Here is a 22,502-nt window from a genome sequence, read left to right as displayed (position 1 = left end):
TCTCTCTCCCTCCCACTCTATCTGAACAAAAAAAATGGAAAAATGTCTTCGGGTGAGGATTAAAAAAAAAAAAAAAAAAGATTGACCTCACATTATTTTTTACTACTACACGGTAGTCAAACACTGTGTCCCAAACTTTAATGTGCATTCAAATCAGCTAGGGATCTTGTTCTGCATTTCTAAAAAGTTCCCAGGTCAAAAAATCACACTTTGCGGAACAAAGATGTAGACAGAGTATGGGTGAAGCTGTGTGCTAGAGCCAACATGGACCAGCTCATAGGAACTGACTGTCAAATTTGTAATCCTATAGTTAAACACAGCAATCATTAAAAAATTAAATTAGCCCTGGCCGGTTTGGCTCAGCGGTTAGAGCATAGGCCTGCGGTCTGGAGAGACCCAGGTTCAGTTCCCGCTAAGGGCACGTACTTTGGTTGCAGTTTTTCCCCGGCCCTGGTTGGGTCGTGTGGGTGGCAACCACTTGATGTGTCCCTTTCACATCGATATTTCTCTCTCTCTCTCTCTCTCTCTCTCTCTCTCTCTCTCTCTCTCCCTCACACTCTATCTGGACAAAATATCGAAAAATGTGCTCAGGTGAGGATTTAAAAAAAATTTTTTAATTACACAAACTCACAATTAAATAAATTATATTATAAACAGAAATAATAAGTACTAAAAAACCATCACTTTCCTAATTATCTTATTGTAAATCTATGCTCTAGAGGTTATTTATGTCTATTATATCTCTATGGTAGGAATCTGTATAAGGCTATGCTTGCAAATCTCTTCCCAATTCCACATTCAGTTCATGTTGGCAACTTGGAATGGCCACAGGGAGTGGTTGCACCACAGGAATTAGGTATAAAGGCATGTATTACCCAAGCCTTCTCCAACACTTGATACTACCAACCTTTTTTCATTTTTGCCAATCTGACAAATCAAAAATGGTATCTTACTTTTAACTTGCATTTCTTTATTTACAGTGAGATCGGGTCTCTCATATTCATTCCTAGGAATTTAATAGTATTTCTTGTAAATAGGACATTTTACTCCTAGATTTTCTAGTTGATCATTGTACAGGCAAGCCAATGATTTTTTAAATCAGGCCAACCCTTCTACCAGTTCTAAAAGTTTGTCAGTTTATTTTCTTGGAGGTTCTAGGTAATCATTTAATCAAAAATAATGACAAATTTTACTTTTCCATATATAATTGTTTATTTTGTTTTGTGGTGCTGGCTCTGACTGCAGGTCTACATTGGCCACCAGTGGTAACAACTCACCCGTGTCCTCTGATTTGAATAGGAGCATTTCTGAATTTACCCATTAATATCTGCTGTGGATTTCTGGCAAATAACCTTTATCCTTTCTCTTCATGGTTTCTTAAGAGGGTTTGTTTTGGGTTTTTATCAAGAATGGATGTTCTGTTTATCTTTAACTTTCAAGGCTATGCATTTTGGCAATATTTAAATTTCTCACTTTTTTTTGTGACCTGAAGAACATTAAAGATGTTTCTTTAAGTCTCCTTCCCTTATACATTGTACCCCTGTTTCAGCTCTTTTCACTGTTTTCAAATGTGTTCCTTCTCCGGGAATATTCTCTTCATGTCCCATTCAGCACTAAAACTTTATACACAATGCATTTCAAAAATGATTAGGGAATGCCATGAACTTGACCTGTCATTTAGTGTGTATATTTTTTTGTTTTTCCTTTATTGATTTTAAAGAGAGAGGAAATGAGAGGGAGAGAGAGATAGAAACATCGATGAGAGAGAACACCGATTGGCCACCTCCTGCATGCCCCACACTGGGGACCGGACCCACAACCTGGGCATGTGTCCTGGCCAGGAATCAAACCAGTGACCTCTTGGAGCATGGGTCAATGCTCAACCAGTGAGCCACACCGGCCTGACTGGTTTGTATATTCTTGAACACTCTCCTGCAATATCTACTCCTTTGAAGTGAGGGTTGCAGGACCTTTCCAACCCTGGACATTCCTACCCCAATACATAAATGAAGATTGCTCCATTACCTATCCTCCCTGGAATGTTGATAACACCCCTGGTAGTAGGACCTAGGGACCACCAAGAGTCCTGATCAGAATGTATGGTTAGACAGGTAAACAGGTTTTCTATTTTTAAAATTTTTTTTTTCTTTATTGATTTGGAAGTGAGAGGGAGAGAGAGATAGAAACATTGATGAGAGAGAATATCGATTGGCCGCCTCCTGTATGCCCCACACTGGGGACCAGGCCCACAACCTGGGCATGTGCCCTGACCAGGAATCGACCGGCAACCTCTTGGTGCATGGGTCAATGCTCAACCACTGTACCACACCAACCAGACGAACCGGTTTTTTAAATTGCTACTCACCACTCTTGACATAGGAATATTAGAAATGCCTTCAACAACATATGGAGCTTGTTTTTTCTGTCTTAAGATGTGGAAAGAGTACATATATGAGTCAAATCACAGATGTCTCCAAACAGCTCTGTGATCTTGGGCAAGTAATTAACTTCTCTGTCCTTCAGGGGCCTCTCATGTAACATAACACCAAGAAAAAGAAAGGCCCAGAAAAAAATCTAAGAATGGGTTTGGTCCAGGCTCCCGGAATTAATTGAGTCCAAACTCCACCTCTGCCATGTACTTCTTTGGACAGGTGACTGGTATGTATACATAAAATGATGACAGTAAAAGTACCAAGTTGTTAGGGCAATTGTGAAGATTAAATGACACGTTAAGCTTTACCATAAAGCTAAAGTTCATGGTGAGCGCTCCATGACCATTAGCCACGTTGCTTTTATCATCGAGGGTGCCTGTGGCGAGAGAGACCACTTTGTACAGCCCCCATCGGACCAGGTGAGCTGGAGACGGTGAGCTTTTTCTCGGACTTTCTGACCTCCAGGAGGGATGGGGACGGTGTTTGGAGGCTGTTATACTACCTCCAGTGCGGTAGAGGGCACCCACCATCGCCACGGAGGGCACGGGGAGAGCGGGGGCGGGGTGGCTGGCGAGGCCGGACTAGGGGCTCCGAGGACGGTGGGGGCAGGGCGGGCCGGGAGACCTGGAGAGGGGCCCGGAGAACGGTGGGGGCGGGGCGGGGCGGGGCCGCGGGGCGCGGCGCGGGGCGGGGCGGGGCGGACCGGACCTGGAGGCGAGAGTGGAGCCTGGTCAAGTCCGGGGGCCTGGCGAGTAAAATCGGCCCACGAGTGAGGCCAATGCAGGTAGGTGACCACCGCCCGCCCGTCCGAGTTTCTGTCTGCGACCCAGCCCGGCGCCGGCTCCGGCCCGAGCTCAGCAGCACCCTGGGTTGGGGCCGTGCCCATCCCAAAGCGAATCCGAAAGTCCGGCCCCGGGTGACCTGACCTTCCTGGGGTTGGAAAGGGGTGGCCTGCGAGGGACTGGGGGGCAGGGGAGAAGCGTGGAGGGTAGTTGAGCTACTCCCTGGAGAACAGGGCTTTAATTTCGGGAAGGGGACCAGAGTTAGGGAACGGCTTGGGAACTCGGAGATCGGGACCCACGTCTCCGCTGGGCGGGCACGTGGTGTGGCTTAGGGGGCCGGCCTAAGGATTAGGAGGCGCGGCGTCTTGGAGGAGCTGGGCGGGGAGCGCTCTGGGTTCTGATACTTTGCCTGGAGGGCCTCAGCTTTCAGCAGATAGAGGTTCGGCCAGGCTTGTGCGTCTCTCCGTGGGGCCAGGCGCGGAAGCAGAGGCCTGAGCCTTGGAGCAGCCACTTCGGTGGTTAGGGTGGAAGTCCCCAGAACGTCTGAGCGCCCCCTCCCCTAGGTGGCCATGAACGGAAGAGCCCCCAAAGAGGCGGTGCAGGCTGCAGCCCGGGAGCTCCTCAAGTTCGTGAACCGGAGTCCCTCTCCTTTCCACGGTAAGTGAAGGAGGGTGGGGGCCGGTGTGCTCCCGATTGGCATCTATCGCTCTGAGCGTGTTCTTTCCCTACAGTTGTGGCGGAGTGTCGCAATCGCCTCCTCCAGGCTGGTTTCCATGAACTCAAGGAGACGGAAAGCTGGGATATCAAGCCCGAGAGCAAGGTACTAGGGGTGGGGTGAGGACCAAAAGATAGGTCCCTAGGCTGGGGCTTAAAGTCCTATGTGCCAGCTGGCAGGCTAATGCAATTCAGCAACATCCCCCTCCTCCCGCCCAGTACTTCCTGACCAGGAATTCCTCCACCATCATCGCTTTTGCTGTGGGAGGCAAGTATGTTCCTGGCAATGGTTTCAGCCTCATTGGCGCCCATACGGACAGCCCCTGCCTTCGGGTAAGGAACCTGGGCCGTGCTGATGGGGGTAGGCATGGGGTGGGGGCAGGGACAGGGCAGAAAAGAACCAGGAGGTACATGTTGGGGGCAGCATTCCCTGAAGCAGGGAAGAAGGCTTGGCTTGTTCAACCCCTTCTTCCATACTTTGGGACCTTCTTTGTCACTGGTATTCATTGTGTTACTTAGCTTGTGACAGTCTGTGTCATCTCCAAGTCGTCATGCAGGCTTCTCTGACTTCTCATTCTCCATCTTCACACTCAGGTGAAACGGCGCTCTCGCCGCAGCCAGGTAGGATTCCAGCAGGTTGGCGTGGAGACCTATGGTGGTGGCATCTGGAGCACCTGGTTTGACCGTGACCTGACCTTGGCTGGACGCATCATTGTCAAGGTAGTAACTGAACCTGGGAGGTTCTCAGCATCAACTGCCTGATGATTGACTGCCATCTTCCTTCAGGTTACCTGTGGAGAACACCCCCTGGGGAAGGGGGGTGGGGGCAGTCCAGGTCAGGAGACCACCTTGGTTAGTTTGTATGAAGTAGGGGCTTTAACCAACTGTGGTTGGGAGGCACCCTGGGCTGACCTGGCCTGTTTGGCCACAGTGCCCGACCTCAGATCGGCTGGAGCAGCGGCTGGTGCATGTGGACCGGCCCATTCTTCGCATTCCGCACCTGGCCATCCACCTACAACGAAATGTCAATGAGAACTTTGGGCCCAACATGGAGACGCACTTGTGAGACTGGGGCAAGGGCTTGGTGACTGGGAGGAATGGGGTGTGGCACCAGGTGATGGCAGGGGCCCCAGTGGGACCTGGAGAGTACTACCTAATGCTAGCCACAGTCAGGTTCTACTCTTAGGACCCAGTTGATGTCCAAGGGGGCTCATAACTCTGCCGTGTGGAGGCTGGAGAGTAAACTGGGAATTAAAGAGCAAAGGCACCCCACCAGGAGATGCCTGAGCTCAAGGGTGCCACGCCCTGCTGTGCCCTCTAACCCTCCCCTCAACCCCTCCTCATCTGTCTCCCCTAGAGTCCCCATTCTTGCCACAGCAGTCCAGGAGGAGCTGGAGAAGGGGACTCCTGAGCAAGGACCTCTCAATACTGCAGTAAGACAGTCCCCTGCTCACGGGGAGGGGTGAGCAGGTGGGGAAAGGACTGAATCCCTGAGAAGCGGAGAGGAGGAGGAGAGCAGACCCCCCCTCCCAACATCCTTCTGCCTTGCAGGATGACCGGCACCACTCGGTCCTCATGTCTCTTCTCTGTGGCCAGCTGGGGCTGAGCCCCGAGGACATCTTGGAAATGGAGCTCTGCCTTGCAGACACCCAGCCTGCGGTGAGGAACGGCTGCAGGAACTTGGGGGGATCCTGGCCTGCACTCATCAACTCTGCTAGTCCCTGAGTTACTCTCGTTTCTGTTCCCAGTAGACACCACCCACCTCTGCCTCCAGGGCAGTGGTTCTCAAAAAATGGCAGTTTCCCACTCTAGACCTGCTTCCTTGGACTCTGGTATGGGGTTTGGGGATCAGTTTTTCCACAGATTCCCTTGGAGTTGCTACTACAGGTGGGCCTGTCTACTGGGACCCATACTGGCTCTGACCCTCTGAGAATCAGAGGCCTCGTTGTGGCCACCCTTTTCCTGGAGTCCACCCTCGTGTCCCTACCAGTTGCCTCCCGTAGGAGATTGCTAAGGCTTTGTATGTTTGCTTCTGTTTGTGCACTAAGTTCCTGTGTTTTGGCTGGTCTCCTCCTTTGTTTGTTTCCTTAGTTTTTCTTTCTTATTTTTTTAAGTATGTTTTTATTCATTTCAGAGAGAGAAAGGGAGAGGGAGAGAGGCATAGAAACAGCGATGAGGGAGAAACATCAATTGGCTGCATCCTACCCGCCCCCTGCTGGAGATTGAGCCTGCAACCCCAGGCATTTGCCCTGACTGGCAATCCAACCAGCGACCTCTTGGTGTTTGGGACAATGCTAAACCAAGTGACCCACACTAGCCGGGCTCCTTAGTTTTTCTTGTGACCATTCAGATCCTCCCTTTTCCTGTCACATAAGAACTGGTAGGAATTACAGGCCTGCAACCTCCATCCCTCTGCTCCAGGCCAACCCCATTCTCTACTCAGCCCTGCACAGCAGTATCGTAGTCCTAAGCCAGAGGTCAGGGAGAGGTTGCGCAAGGAACCAAAGAGGTAGCTCAAGCTCAGGCCCTTGAGAGCAGAGAAAAGCAGGTGAGTTGGGATGAGGGTTTAAAGGTCAGGCTGATTGTCCTGTCTTCCTAGGTCCTGGGCGGTGCTTATGAGGAGTTCATCTTTGCGCCTCGACTGGACAACCTGCATAGTTGCTTCTGTGCCCTGCAGGTGAGCTGGGGTACCTCCAGGGGGCACACAGCTCCAGGAGAGGTGGAATGATGGGGTTGGGGGACTGCCTCAAGCCTCAGCAGTTGTGAGACAGCTGTTGGCCACCCCAGAAGTCCGCTGGTGGACCAGAAGGAGGGGCCACAGTGCTGCAGCCTCTTGGCTCCATCCTTGCGTTGGTCCGGAGGCTGGGGCTGCAGTGGGGAAGGCTGAGTGGTTGTTTAGGGCACCATAGTGTCTTGTCCTAATCCTGCTCCTGCTGCCTCTTTTTTAAGTTAACCTCTGCTTCCAGGGAAAGGCCTTAGCCCCTCAGGCAGTATCGTCCATCTCCCTCTGTTCCTCCCCACCCCCACACCCCAGCCCTCTCTCTGTGCCTTGAGATCTCAGGGATGTAGTCTCTCGTCCTCCTGGCCACCTTGATATTCTCACCTTTTTCCTCTTACCCTCACCCCTTCCTCTGCCCTTTTCACACCTCTCCTTCCCTCTTTGTCCTGTTCTTAGAGACAGATTTTGGGCTGTAACTGAGACCTGAGCTATACCTGGGACTCGTACCCACTTCTGCCACCAGTCAATCAGTCATGTCGCTTTGATGGAGCCACAGTTGCCCTATTGGGTCTCAATCTTCACTGAGGCCAATTAGTTTGCATGATCTGTGTGGTTCTTTTGACTTGATGGGATTTTCAGCCCTTCCCCTCCTTACACACCCGCCTGCCTTTTGCATGGAGAGGTACGGGAGAACATCAGTGGGTAGGGATAGGCACCTCTGAGGTGTTGGTGGGCTGTTACGGAAGCAAGAGGGGTGAGCGTGATGCTCTTGGTCTCTCCCCAAACCAGGCCTTGATTGATTCCTGCGCAGCCCCTGCCTCCCTAGCCTTGGATCCCCATGTGCGGATGATTGCCCTCTACGACAACGAAGAAGTACGTCATGGCGGGCTCTGGGGAAGGCCCCCTCTGGAGAGTCTTCCATGGCCAGCCTGTGCCAGGCACCCAGTGTGAGCCAGCAGGGGAGATGCTGCCCGTGTTCGCTGAGCATTTGGTCCCCTCCGGCTCAGTGTTTATCTGCCTCTAGTGTGACCATACCTCCCATATGTCTCTGTGTGCCACAAGGACTGTGCCCTTTCATCCTCAGAGGCTCTGCACACAGTGGGTCCTCATTATTCTTGCTTGTGCTGGGGTGCAGTCTTAGATGCTGTAACAGAACTTGTACAGCTGGGTAGTTCTCTCATGTCACTGCACAGGTCAGAGTTAGCAGCTCAGGACAGGTGTCTGCCATCCTGAACACAGGGCTCCCATGTCAGGATCCAGGGTGGCTGTTCCAGCTCAGGCATCACGTCTGTGCTGAGTCGGTAGGAAGGGAGAAGAGTGCGTAGGGGACGCATGTCCATCTCTAAGGTGGCATTCGTCCCAGCCTACATTCCACAGAGCTTAGCATGGCCGTGTGTAGCTTCAGGGGAAGCTAGGAATGTCATCTCTAACTGGGAAGTCATGTGCTTAGCTATAGCTTGGGTGTTCTGTTATAGAAGATAATCATGGTCCTGGCCAGTTTGGCTCAGCGGTTGGAGCGTCAGCACACAGATCAGAGAGGCCCGGGTTCGGTTCCTGCTAAGGGCATGTACCTCGGTTGCAGTTTGTCCCCGGCCCCTTTTGAGGTCGTGTGGGTGGCAGCCACTCGATGTGTCTCTCTCACATCAATGTTTCTATCTCTTCCTCCCTCTCTCCCTCCTGCTCTATCTGAAGATAAATGCAAAAATGTCCTCGGGCGGGGATAAAAAAAAAAAAGACAATCATGGACAGTTAGAGTCTCTATCCCATGCATAAAAGATTCATCCTTGTGTGAGGCAGCTGTGCTGAGCCCTAGTCACAAGGGTCAGGAGAAGGAGGAGGGCAGTGCAGAAGTCCACTAGAAGGTGCTGTTTCTGCCCCAGAGGTGACTGGGGATTACTTTGACCTCAGCCCACCATCCGTTTTTTGGTGACACAAGGTTGGGAAAGTTGCTGATAACACCCTGTGTTCCTCACCCACTGACTCAATGGGGTCCTGGGCCAGTGTGGGCATTGGGCCCCTCTCCCTGGCCTCCACCTCAGGCCCCTCAGCCCAGACCCCCCCAGAGCCAGGTCTCTGCTCTTTTCAGGTGGGGTCTGAGAGTGCCCAAGGGGCACAGTCACTGCTCACAGAGTTGGTGCTGCGGCGGATCTCGGCCTCACCCGTGCACCTGACGGCCTTCGAGGAAGCCATACCCAAGTCCTACATGATCAGTGCAGACATGGCCCATGCTGTGCACCCCAACTACGTGTGAGTGCACCATGCCAGGCATGCAGCCACACAATCCTCATGTAGCTGGAGACCTGGGCGGAACCTAAGCCCTGACTTCTTCCCCCTCCCCCTTCCTCATTCAACTGAGAGGTTCAGTGCGGACTTCCTTTTGACTGCTTCCTTTTGACTGCTTCCTTCTGAGTCTCCAAGGCCAAGCTTGGGCCAAGTCATGTAATGCCTAAGCCATGTTGAATAGGCTCTATCTACAGACTTATTTCCATCGATCACTAGAGGCTGCCTAGAACATGCATTTGGCATGACTGAGGTGCTGCCGGAGGGCTGGTGGGGAAAAGCGTGCTGTGATCCTTTAGTGACATCTCTTGCGGGGGAGGGGGGTTGTTGTCAGGCCCAGCTTCTGTTTGTCATCTCTTGCCCTTAAACTGGCTCTTACAGGGACAAGCATGAGGAGAACCACCGGCCCTTATTCCACAAGGTGAGATGCTCCTGTTTCTTGTTAAGGACTTACCAGCTTGGCTGGTTCTGGGCCCCCCTCTGCCTCACCTTCGACTCCTGGTTTCCCTCTCCCCAGGGCCCTGTGATCAAGGTGAACAGCAAGCAGCGCTATGCCTCGAATGCGGTTTCAGAGGCCCTGATCCGCAGGGTGGCCAACAATGTCGGGGTACCCCTGCAGGTAAGGGCGGTCACTGCCTCGGAAGGGGTGATGGAGGGACTGGGGGGCACAAGCAGATGGCCCCCAATGAGGGAGCATGGTAGACAGCCTTTAGTGGAGGAGATCTCAGTAGAGTGGGAAGAACAGAGGTTTTAGATATAGGCAGAGTTGGCATCGATGCTGGTTCTGCTGTGGTACTAGCCTTATGACCTTGGACTAGTCTAACTTCTCTGAGTCTCAGTTTCCACACTCATAAAATGGGGCTATTCTGCCGGATTTCTCTGAGGATTGAAGGTACAGTGTGCTCTTGGCACAGGGTGAGTTAGTCCTGCCCTTTTCCCATTTGGCACCCCCAGCTCACCTGTGTCTCTTACACACCCTTGGGGCTCCCATAAGGGAATTTCAGGGCTGGGGAGCTTGGAACTCCAACTGCTCATTTTTCTTTTTGCCTTGGCGGTGGCCCGTCTAGTCATAGGTATAGATTTGGAGACAGGCTTATCAGAGAGATTGTGAGTTCCTTTCTAGACCTCCACAATACAGTGAGTATTTCATTAAAGCTATTCACGTGAATTTTGGAATTTCCCAGTGCATATAAAAGTTATGTTTACACTGTTTTGTAGTCCATTAAGTATGCTATAGCATTACATCTAAAAAATAATATATATACTCTAATTTGAAAATACTTTATTGCTGCCCTGGTCTGGTGGCTTGGTTGGTTAGAGCGCTGTCCCAATTTGTCAAGGTTGTGGGTCAGGACACGTACAAGAAACAACCAATGCGTGTGTAAATAAGTGGAATACGAAGTCTCTCTCTCTCTCTCTCTCTCTCTCTCTCTCTCCCTCTCCCTCTCCTTCTCTCTCCTTTCTTCCCTCCCTCTTCCTTCTCTCTCTAAAAAACCAATCAAGAAATGAAAATATACTTTATTGCTTAAAAACAAAATGCTAGCCATCATCTGAGCCTTCAGCAAGTTGTAATCTTTTTTATGGTGGAGGGTCTTACTTCTATATTGATGGTCGCTGACGGATCAGGGTGTGGTTGGTGAAGGTTGTGGTGACTGGCAGTTTCTTAAAGTAAGACAGCGGTGAAGGTTGCTGCATCAGTTGCCTCTCCCTTTCATGAATGAGTGCTCAGTAGCATGCAGTGCTGTTTGATAGCATTTTACCCACAGCATAACTTCTTTCAAAATTGTGGTCAGTCCTCTCAAACCCTGCAGCCAGCTGCTTCATGAACCAGACTTGTGTAATACTCTAAATCCCTCGTGGTCATTTCAACCATCTTCACGGCATCTTCACCAATAAATTTCATCTCAAGAAGCCACTTTCTTTGCTCACCCTTAGAAGCAACTCCTCATCCATTGAAGTTTGATCATGAGATTGCAGTGAGTCAGTCACATCTTCAGGCTCCACTTCTAGTTTCAGTTCTCCTTTTATTTCCTCTACGTATGTAGTCACTTCCTCCACTAAAGCCAGGGCACATCCAAGAATCAACCAATGAACACTTAAATAAGTGGAGCAATAAATCCATGTTTCTCTCTCGCTCCCTAAAATCAACATTTAAAAAAAAGAAATAAAAATTAAAAATAAAACAAACATTAATCCCTAGAAGTGTATGTATATTTTTCCAGATTATTTTCTATGCATATACTTAACACATTTAAAAAAAATGAAATCAGCCCTGGCCAGTTTGGCTCAGCGGTTAGAGCGTCCACCTGCGGTACAGAGAGACCCGGGTTCGGTTCCTGCTAAGGGCACGTACCTCGGTTGCAGTTTGTCCCCGGCCCTGGTTGGTCGTGCGGGTGGCAACCACTCAATGTGTCCCTTCACATCGATGTTTTTCTCTCTCTCTCTCCCCCTCCCGCTCTGTCTGAACAAAAAAATGCAAAAATGTCCTCGGGTGAGGATTAAAAAAAAAAAAAAAAATGAAATCATATTTCTTTTGCTTCCTCTTTTCACTCAGTACTCTTCCCCTTTCTATTTCAGTACGTTTTTGATTGAGTAAATTTGTATCTCATCTAAAGCACAGATCATTTTCAATTTTCCCATTATCCTAAAAATATTCTTTATAGTTGTTTGTGCCAACTTAGTATTCAGTTCAGGACCACATGTTATATTTGGGTGATATGTTGCTTGAGTGTCTTTTAAATTAGCACACCCCCCTCCCCTCTTTTTTTAAATAACCTTGACTTCTTGGCTTGTAAAGAAACCAGGCTGATCATTCCATATAATTCTCACTTTCTGGATTTTTTTGGTTGCTTTTCCATGGTGGTGTTTAGCTTGTGCCTCTAACCCCTGTATTTTCTGTAAACTGAAATCGCCCTTCAATCCCTACATCTGGTTTTTTTTTTCTCCTTGGACTGGACAGTAACCTATATGAGCAATGAGTCCCCATAATCCATACATTTAACACCAATGATAATCCTTGCCTAAATCAATAATTTCATTAGAGTTTACTGAACACCCCCGCCCCCTAATTCATTTCTTCTACCTTTCATCCCTTTCACATTTATTAGCTTCCATTGTTCTGTGAAGTGGAATTTCCCCCCATCATCTAGGGCTATTTGGTTATGAAGAAAGACAGTATAAATGCTAATTTTTTTCCTTTAATAACTAATTTTCAAGAGGAAGTATTTTTTTTTTTTTTTTTTTTTTTTTTTTTTTATCCTCACCCAAGGATATTTTTCCATTTTTTGTACAGATAGAGTGGGAGGGAGAGAGAGGAAGGGAGAGAGAGAGAGAGAAACATCGATGTGAAGGGACACATCGAGTGGCTGCAACCCGCACGACCAACCAGGGCCGGGGACAAACTGCAACCGAAGTACATGCCCTTAGCGGGAACCGAACCCGGGTCTCTCCGGACCGCAGGCCGGCGCTCTAACCGCTGAGCCAAACCGGCCAGGGCAAGAGGAAGTATTTTAATAGCCTTCTCAAATGATGGCAAATAGATTTTTTTTCTTTTCCTTTTCTCACTCTCATAAAGTCGTATTTTCATTGGTTCAGTGTTTTCTGATGCACTATAATCATTTAATTTCATTCTCAAATTGTTATAACTTTGACCAATAGGGGTCCTTCTAGTGTAACTCCTGTCTGTGTATTTTGACATGACTCTAAAGGTTTCCTGCTTTTCAGCACAATAAGAAACTGCAGGCACATCTTGTTCATTTCCTTCCTTAGACTTGGTTCCTTTTAATGGGAAATGATGTCAGAGATCATGGTCTGGCACCATGAGTGTTCATTGTTGGGAGGGTGTGGGGCATAGCTAGGAGAAAGTGTATGTATTTTGAAAATCATGAGTTAATACTATAATTCTTTTTTCTTTTTTGGTACATGCCCCTAGCGGGAACCAAACCCAGGACTCTGTGGTCCACAGGCTGACGTTCCAACTGCTGAGCCAAACCGGCCAGGGCAGTACTATAATTCTTATTTTAAAAATAAGAATAGTTATTACTTAATTTATTTGGTTTTATAATTCTGCCTTTTCCTTACACTAAAATCTTGATATCTAACATGATTTTCTTGTTTACTTTTTTTATTGGAATACAAAAAAATAGTTTTAAAATGCCAATAGCAATATTTTTACAAAACACTAAAACTGTGGAATGGTTTTTCTTTGTGTGTGTATGGGGTGGGAGATGGTGAGTGCATGTTAACCAAGAGAGTGACATAAAAAGTACTTATATTAAAAGTCCCTGGTGTGGCTCAGTGGTTGGGCGTTGACCCATGCACCAGGAGGTCGCTAATTCATTTCCTGTTGCGGGGGGGCGGGGGTTGCAGGAGGCGGCTGGTCAGTGTTCTCTCTCATCAATGCTTTTGTCTCTCTCTCTTCCTTCCTCTTTCTCTGGGATCAATAAAGAAAAAATATTTAAAAAAAAAAATTCCAGCCCTGCCCGGTTTTGCTCAGCGGTTAGAGCATCAGCCTGCGGTCCCAAGAGACCCGGGTTCGGTTCCCGCTAGGGGCATGTACCTCGGTTGCAGTTTGGCCCTGGCCCTGGCTGGTTGTGCGGGTGGCAGCCACTCGATGTGTCCCTTTCACGTCGATGTTTCTCTCTCTCTCTCTCTCTTCCTCTCTCTCCCTCCCACTCTACCTGAACAAAAAAAATGGAAAAAATGTCCTCGGGTGAGGATAAAAAAAAAAAAAACTCCCCTGCTTGCCCTGGCCGGTTTAGCTCAGCGGTTAGAGCGTTGGCCTGAAGATCAAAGGGTTTGATTCCTGGTCAAGGACACATACTTGGGTTGCAGGTTCAATCCCTGGCCCTGGTGCAGGAGGCAGCCAGTCATTGTGTCTCTCAAATCAATGTTTCTCTGTCTCTCTTTTCCTCCCTCCCTTCCACTCTCTATAAAAAAAAATCAATGGAAAAATGTCCTTGGGTGAGGATTAACAAAAAATAAAATAAAATAAGAATTCCCCTGCTCGCTGTGTGGAGAATGGATTCCTTATGGGAGGCTAGATGATGGTAGCTGGAACTGGTGTGGTGATAGTGTAGATGGAGAGAGTAGGAGCGATTCAGAATATACTGTGCTTTGGGCCTGCCATTTAACACTGGTTTTGTGATTTTAGGTGGTCACATCCACTCTCGGTGGGTAGAAGTGGGCCATTTGCCAGGCCCCTTTCAGCCTTGCAGTTGTAAGGTGAATTCCTTCTTGGCCTTAATGAGCACAGACTACATGTTGCTTGTAAACCTCTTCGCCTCTCCCCAGGAATTCATGGTTCGGAATGATTCCACCTGTGGGTCCACCATTGGCCCTATCTTGGCTTCTCGGCTGGGGCTGCGTGTACTGGATTTAGGCAGCCCACAACTGGCCATGCACTCCATCCGGGAGACAGCCTGCACCACAGGAGTGCTCCAGACCATCACCCTCTTCAAGGTAACTCCCACCTCACCCCTCGCCATCGAGGCTGGGCTCTTCCTCCTCCAGTGCCTGGATTGGTTACTGGGGCAACATCATCACTGAGTGACAGGCCTAGGTGATGGGGCTGGTTGTCTTGGCGCTACCATGTAGAAAAAGAAGGGTCCCTATTTTTTTCAGGGTTCAGGGATCCTGATAGCCCCAAAGGATAATGGGACAGAGAAGGGATCAGGGATGGGAAGATTGAGGCAGTTGTTAAGTGTGGGTGAAGCTACTATGCTTCTCTTGCTGGGGCCTATGTTGGTGGGAGGTGAGTGGTGGGGCACCCCCATCTGGTCTCCACTGATTCCCAATCCCATGTTGCCTCTCATTTTAGGGCTTTTTTGAGCTGTACCCTTCTCTGAGCCGTAACCTCTTAGTGGATTGAGGCCTCTTGGAAAGACTTCTCTTGCACTCGAGAGGGGAAGTTCTCAGCTGAGCTGAAGCTGGATTATTAAAGTGGATTTTTCACTTAAACTCATTCTGTTGTGCTTATTTGGCAATTGGAGGGGTGGAGGTCCGGCCTGGCTTAAACCTCTGGAACCAGAACAGAGGGGAGGTTGGGGTGCAGGGAGAGGAGACCACAACTCCTGGGAGCTGGTGGAGGCCTGATTTCCCGTCTCTTTTCTCTTCCTTAAGCTCATGCCTGAAGTGGGTAAAGGGCGGTGGGTCCACAATGGAAGGGTCATTTCTCCCATCTGCAGTCCTCCCTCTGGCGAGTGGCCTTGATGCTCTTCCCTACTTCCATTTCCGGAATAATGAAGCCCAGCTTAGCCCAGTGAGGTCTCAGCACTCGGCATCAGCCCCCCGCCTCCCAGGCTGTTTCCCACCCTCTACCGTCCCTCCCTACCCCACCCAGGCACTGCAAAGAGAAGAGCACAGTCTGGGCTTCAGCATCACCGTTCATCGTGTTCACTTCTCAGCAGCTGCTGGCATTACTTGATTGCTAATATACAGGAGGGATGGGCAAAAGTAGGCTTACAGTTGTGAGTACACAAAACACAGTTATTCTTGTATTATTTAATATTGCATTTGTATTACAACTGTAAACCTACTTTTGCCCACCCTGTGTTACTACAGAAAATGATTATCACTGAAAAAATCAAAATAGGAAAAGTCAGTCTCCTTGTAAACTCACCAAAATAATTGTGTTGTCTTTTTCTAATTTTTCAGATACCAATATGAAAATTTTTATATAAATATGACCATTTATGTCTTAAACTCTTATGATCATAAAGCAATAATAATGTTTGTGGGGTTTAAATTATATATAATTAAACTATATGACCACAGTAGCATAAAACTCAGGAGAGGACAATAGGTTCAAGTACACTAAGCTGCTTGCATTATCTGGAAAGTGAAGAAATCAATTTATACTTTGAAGTCAAGGTACCTATTGTAATTTTTAGGAAAATCACTAAAAGAATATTAAAAGTATATAGCTTTTGTTGTGGATTGAATTGTGTCCTCCAAAAAAGATGCTGAACTCCTAACCCTGGTACCTGTCAATGTGATCATATTTGGAAATATGGCGTTTGCAGATGATCGAGAGGAGGTCATCAGGGTGGGCCCTAATCCAATATGTCTGTGTCCTTGCAAAAACAGGAGTTTTGGACACAGACATGCATAGAGAAGATAGGAAGACATGGGGGGGGGGGGGTGCCATGTAAAATGGGAGATTGGAGAGATGCATCTACAAGCCATGGAATGCCAGATCACTGGCAAACCACCAGCTAGGAAGAAGAAGGATTCCCCTAGAGGACTCAGGAAGCTTGACCCTGCTGAAACCTGGATTTCGGAATTCTAGCTTCTGGAACTCTTAAGACAAATTTCTATTGTTTTAAACCACCTCGTTTTTAGCACTTTGTTACAGTAGCCCTGGGAAACTAATACAACTTCAAACTAATTGATGGGGGTTAAATGGGATATTTAAAAAAATAATTGGTCCAGCCTGGCCAGTGTGGATCAGTGGCTAAGCATTGACCCATGAACCAGAAGGTCACCGGATCGATTCCTGGTCAGGGCACATGCTCAGGTTGTGGGCCAAGTCCCCAGTGTGGGGCATGCAGGAGGTGGCCAATCGATGTTCTCACTCATCAATGTTTCTATTTCTCCCTCTGCCTTCCTCTCTCAAATCAATAAAGAAAAAAAGTTTTTTTAATCAGTCCATTCTGCAACTTTATTTCAAATGGTTCAGCTAAACCATATTATGTATATATGTGTGAGTAAGGTAAAATAGTGAAAAGGATTGACTCGGGTCGAAAAGGCTTGCCTCTAATGGAGAGATGATTTCATTGTACTAGTTTTTAAAATTTTTGTATGTTTGAACATTTTTATACTAAAACTACAGGGATAATTTTTTAAAATTCAAAAGGAGAAATGAGAAAAAAGGAAGCATTAGAAAGCACTAAGATGGCAGAATGAAACCCAAATATATGTAGTTAAATATAACATTCTAAATAAGTTGACTAATTATATCTCAGTAAGGTTATTTAAAAGCAGAATAAGTGAACTACATATTTCAGTTAAAATACAAAGATTGTGAGACTTGATATAAAAAATTATAGTTGTTTACAAATGATACACCCAAAACAAGAAGACACAGAAGGTTGACGAAGCATTATTATAGATGTGACTTTTTGAATTCCACAAATTTTATTTATGGAACCATGTGTACTCTTCTTTACAGATTTTTTTCCCCAAATTTTTCAGGCTTTTCTTGATCAATACAATATTTTTGAGATTGGTTTGTATTGTTGCATGTGGAAGTAATTCTTTATTGCTGAGTAATATTCCTTTATGTAAATATACCATGATTTTTTAATTCATTCTCCTACTGATGACATTTGGGTTGCTTCCAGTGTTTGGCTATGACGAATAAAGCTCTTAGGAACATTCTTATGGGCACTTCATAAAAGAGGAAATCCAAATGGTCACTAAATACATGAAAACATGCTCTACTTCATCATCAGAGACATATTAAGTTGACTCGTGAAATTGTATTTGACCATTTTGACCCACAACATGGCAATTTCATACGGTTTAACCTAACAAATTAACATGTTAAGACACCACCACACACTTATTATAATAGTTATAATATTAGCCCTGGCCAGTTTGGCTCAGCGGTTAGAGCGTCGGCCTGCGGTCCGGAGAGACCTGGGTTCGGTTCCCGCTAAGGGCACGTACTTCGGTTGCAGTTTGTCCCCGGCCCTGGTTGGTCGTGCGGGTGGCAGCCACTCGATGTGTCCCTTCACATCGATGTTTCTCTCTCTCTCTCTCCTTCCTCTCTCTCCCTCCCACTCTATCTGTACAAAAAAAGGAAAAATATCCTCGGGTGAGGATAAAACAAAAAACAAACAAACAAAAATAATAGTTATAATATTAAAATCTGACAATACCAAGTGTTGGTGAGGATGTGGAGCAGCAGGAACTCCCATACAATGTTAGTAGGAGTGTGACTTGGAGAAAGCTGAGGACATCAATTTGGCATTATGCACACTGAGCCAGCCCTTCTGCTGTAGCTGTGTGCCCTTAGATTTGCATGTGTACCGGGATAAGTGCAAAAACGTTCACAGCAGTACTGTGTTCATAAGAATCTCAAACTGAAAACAACCCAACAGTCCATAAACAATACAATGGATAGTGGGAGAGATCCCACTCAGTGGGGGCTGAAACACACAATTTGGGGACCCTTTTAAAGTAGAAGAATACAAAATAACAAATTCATCATGAAAGCAAGTATTTAATTAGCATGAGGACAAACATTTAAGGAAGAATTAACACTAGTTCTTCACAAACTTTTAAAAATAAGAGAGGGAGGAGAGAACACCAGTATTACCCTGATACCAAAACCAAAGACAACACATGAAAAGCAATTCATCCTTTATGAATATAGATGCAGACATCTTAACAAAATAGCAAACCAATTCCAGCAACAAGTGAAAAGGATATCACACCATGACAAAGAAGATTTGTCTCAGGAATGCAAGCTTGGTTCAACTTATAAGTATCAAACAATGGAATACAATATATTAATATAATAAAGGACAAAAACCACATGATCATCTCAATACATGCCAAAAAAGCATTTGACAAAATTCATCTTTTTATGATCAAAATATTTAACAACCAGAAGTAGAAGGGAACTTCCTCAACCTGATAAAGGGCATCTACAAAAAACCCCACAGATATCATCACGGTTAATAATGAAAGACTGAAGCTTTCCCCTTGAGATCAGCATTAAGACAAGGATGTCTGCTTTCACCACTTTTAGTTAACATTATACTGGAGCTTCTATCCAGGGCAGTTAAGCAAGAAAGAGGTATACCTAAAATGAGAAAATATATAGCCTGGCTGGTGTGGCTCAGTGGTTGAGCATTGACCCAGGCACCAAGCACCAATGGTTGCTGGTTCGATTCCCACCGGGGCACATTCCCAGGTCGTGGGCCCAATCTCCAGTGGGGGGCATGCAGGAGGCAGCCACTGGATGTTCTCTCTTATCGGTGTTTCTCTCTCTCCCTCTATCTCTAAAAATCAATAAAGAGAAGAAAAAATAGCCCTGGCCGGTTTGGCTCAGCGGTTAGAGAGTCAGCCTGCGGTCCAGAGAGACCCGGGTTCGGTTCCCACTAAGGGCATGTACCTCCGTTGCAGTTTGTCCCCGGCCCTGGATGGTCGAGCGGGTGGCAGCCGCTCGATGTGTCCCTTTCACGTCGATGTTTCTCTCTCTCTCTCTTCCTCTCTCTCCCTCTCACTCTATCTGAACAAAAAAAAAAAGGGAAAAATGTCCTTGGGTGAGGATAAAAAAAAAAAAAGAAAAAGAAAAAATAAAGTAAAATAAGCCCTGGCTGGTTTGGCTTAGCGGTTGGAGCATCAGCCTGCGGTCCAGAGAGTCCCGGGTTCAGTTTCCGCTAAGGGCACGTCGTACCTCAGTTGCGGTTTGTCCCTGGCCCTGGTTGGGTCGTGCAGGAGGGCAGCCGCTCGATGTGTCCCTTTTACGCTGATGTTTCTCTCCCTCCTCTCTCTCTCTCTCTCTCTCCTTCTCACTCTATCTGAACAAAAAATGGGAAAATGTCCTCAGGTGAGGATAAAATAAATAAATAAAATAAAATGAGAAAATATAACAAATTACTTCTGCAAATTATGCAAAAAATATTTGATCATGTGAACACATTGTTAGAGTCTTGGAAGAGGTCTGTGAGGATGAGGACCCTTGAACCTAAAGATTTGTTAGCTTTGCAGTATATCCTACTCTGAACTGTAATGTAATGTTATCACAAAATGGAAGACTATACAGCAATGAAAATGAATGGGGTACAGCTACATTCAACAGTACAGGTGAGTCTTTAAACTATAATGTTTAACAAAAGAAGTCGAACACAAAATAATACATATTGTATTGAGTGAGTGGAATAGTGTCTTCCCAAAATCCATGTCTACCTAGAACTTTAGAATGTGTCCTAATTTGGAAATAGGGTATTAAAGATGTAATTAGTTAAATATCTTGAGATGAATTTATCATCATCCAATGATTACCATCTTTATAAGAGAAAGGAAAGGGAGATTTGGACACAGAGACAGGGAAGAAGGCCACGTGAAGATGGAGGCAGTAATTGGAGTGATGCTACCACAAGCCAAGGAATGTCAGGAGCTCCAGAAGATGAAAGAGGCAGAGAAGGGACCCTCCATAGAGGACTTCTGGCCTCCAGAACTGTGAGAGAATGAATTTCTGTTGTTTTAAGCCACCAAGTTTGTGGTAATTTGTTGTGGCAGTCCTAGGAAGCTAACACACTGTATGATTACATTTCTAAACAGTACTCTTTACAAATGTGTACTTACTTCTGTTATACAATGACAAAGATAAAGAACTCTATGCCCACAAAGTCAGGAGAATGATTAACTTCAGGAGAAAGGAGAAGAGAGGGAGGGTTGTAATCTGGAAGAGACAAGGGGTGTTTTGGGTACTGGCGGTGTTCTGTTGCCTACAGAGTGCCACATGGTGTCCACACTAATAGTCTATTGAGCTGCACCTTTATATATTTTTTTTCAATTTTTATTTTTTTATTTATTTTTTTTTTCCCACATCTTTATTGTTGGATGTAAAATGTATTACAGATGTTCCACATTTTTACCCCATTGACCCCCTCCTCCCCACTCCCGCCCCCCTCCCACCTTTTCCCATACTATTGTCCGTGTCCATTGGTTATGCATATAAGTTCTTTGGTTTATTTCTTCCCACCCCCCCAACCCCTTTCCCTTTGAGGTTTGTCAGTCTAGCAATGAATTTGTGCTTCTTAATCCCTTCACCTTTTTCATCCATTCCCCCAACCCCTTTCCCAACTGGCAACCAACAAAATATTCTCTGTATCTATGAGAATGTTCCTGTTCTTCCTGTTCATTTTGTTTGTAGATTCCATTGTTGATAGATATGTATTCTTGCCATTTTGTTTGTTCCTACATTTTATCTTTTTCTTTAAAAAGACCCTTCATCATTTCATATAATAACGGTTTGGTAGTGATGAACTCCTTTAATTTTTTCTTGTCTGGGAAAGTTTTTATATGTCCATCGATTCTAAATGACAGCTTTGCAGGATAGAGTAATTTTGGTTGTAGGTTCTTGGTTTTCATCACTCTGAATATTTCTTGCCACTCCCTTCTGGCCTGCAAAGTTTCTTTTGAGAAATCAGCTGACAGCCTAATGGGAACTCCCTTGTAGGTAACTAGCTGCCTTTCTCTTGCTGCTTTTAGGATTCTCTCTTTGTCTTGAACCTTTTGCATTTTGATGATGATGTGTCTTGGTGTGGGCCTCTTGGGGTTCATCTTGTTTGGGACTCTCTGTGCTTCCTGGACTTGTATGTCTGTTTCCTTCACCAAGTTAGGAAAGTTTTCTGCCATTATTGTTTCAAACAGGTTTTCGATTTCTTGTTCTCTCTCTTCTCCTTCCGGCACCCCCAAGATGCGAATGTTGGCACGCTTGAAGTTGTCCCAGAGGCTCCTTACACTATCCTCATTTTTTTGGATTCTTTTTTCTTTTTGCTGTTCTGGTTGGGCGTTTTTTGCTTCCTTATATTCCAAATCGATGGTTTGCTCCTTGGATTTACGTACTCTATTATTGAAGCTATGTAAATTATTCTTTATTTCAGTTAAAGCCTCCTTCGTTTCTAACTGTGCAGCGATCGTTTCTGACTGGTACTTTTTTATGCTCTTGAGGCCCTCACTGAGTTCATTGAGCATCCTTATAAGCAGTATTTTGAACTCAGCATCTGTTAGGTTGCTTATCTCCATTTCGCTTAGTTCTTTTCTTGGGGTTTTGTTCTGTTCTTTCATTTGGGACCTGTTTCTTTGTCTCCTCATTTTGCTGCCTCCCTGTGTTTGTTTCTGTGTATTACTTAATGAGAGGTATGGGGCTCGCTGAGACCCGATGCTGCTCGTTTGAAAGAATTTAGGAAAAACCTGAAGCAGGATCCAAGACAGGCCAATCCTATGGTTAAGCAAGTAGCAACAGCTTGGGTGGGCCTGAAAGTTGGGTGGGGCGGGGCCTCAGGGAGTCAGCAGGGCGGGGCTACCAGTGTGAGCCAGGTTGCTGGAGTCCCAGATATGGCGACTGTCTGCTGCTCCAGGGAAGGGCTCACCAAAGGAACAAAGGCCTCTGACAGCACGTTTGTCCCCGAGAAAGCCCCCTCTCCAGCCCTCGCTCCAGTGCCAAACAGCTCAGTTCCTCCTTGTATTTCTCTGGTGCCCCTGGAGCTGCCTCCCCTCCGAGCTTAGAGGGAGAGAGTCCGACCAGTCTGTGCGCGGGCCCTTTAGGGAGCTGCCTGTGGCTCCAGCCAGGTCAGCTTCCCTGAGCCTCAGTTTCTGCTGGTTTTTCCAGCCAGAAGTTATGGGGACTTCTCTTCCTGGTACTGGAAACCTGAGCGGGGCACCTGGTGTGGGACGGGGACCCCTCAGTCCTCAGGAAGGACCTTCCCAGCCTCGGGAGCCTCCTGATTTTTATCCGCCACACTTGGGTGTGGGACCAGCACGTGGCACAGCCGCCGTGCCGCTGCCGCCACCCCTCGCGCCGCCGCCCCTCCTACCAGTCTGGATGTAGCTGCC

At 46.7% G+C, this 22,502-nt stretch overlaps 1 protein-coding gene across 2 annotated transcripts; it reads left to right on the top strand.

Moving 5' to 3' along the window:
* The first annotated feature begins 3,141 nt into the window (after positions 1–3,141).
* LOC118625241 (aspartyl aminopeptidase) lies at positions 3,142–14,881 on the top strand. Of its 2 annotated transcripts, XM_036254026.1 has the most exons (15): positions 3,142–3,216; positions 3,778–3,871; positions 3,946–4,034; positions 4,148–4,261; positions 4,523–4,648; positions 4,860–4,990; positions 5,286–5,361; positions 5,480–5,587; positions 6,528–6,605; positions 7,437–7,520; positions 8,734–8,894; positions 9,309–9,348; positions 9,445–9,546; positions 14,220–14,387; positions 14,746–14,881. In XM_036254026.1, exons 1-15 carry the CDS (start codon positions 3,211–3,213, stop codon positions 14,794–14,796), a joined length of 1,428 nt encoding a protein of 475 aa, XP_036109919.1. In that variant the 5' UTR covers positions 3,142–3,210; the 3' UTR covers positions 14,797–14,881. The 2 variants fall into 2 exon arrangements, with proteins under 2 accessions (XP_036109919.1, XP_036109918.1); XM_036254025.1 differs by having other exon boundaries at positions 9,309–9,546; positions 14,746–14,867.
* The last annotated feature ends 7,621 nt before the right edge of the window (positions 14,882–22,502 follow it).

This window comes from Molossus molossus, unplaced genomic scaffold (genome assembly GCF_014108415.1).
Source record: "Molossus molossus isolate mMolMol1 unplaced genomic scaffold, mMolMol1.p scaffold_m16_p_11, whole genome shotgun sequence".
In the NCBI taxonomy this organism is placed as follows: Eukaryota; Metazoa; Chordata; class Mammalia; order Chiroptera; family Molossidae; genus Molossus; species Molossus molossus.
Note: the sequence above shows the minus strand (reverse complement) of the source record. Positions and strands in the feature narration are given on the sequence as shown.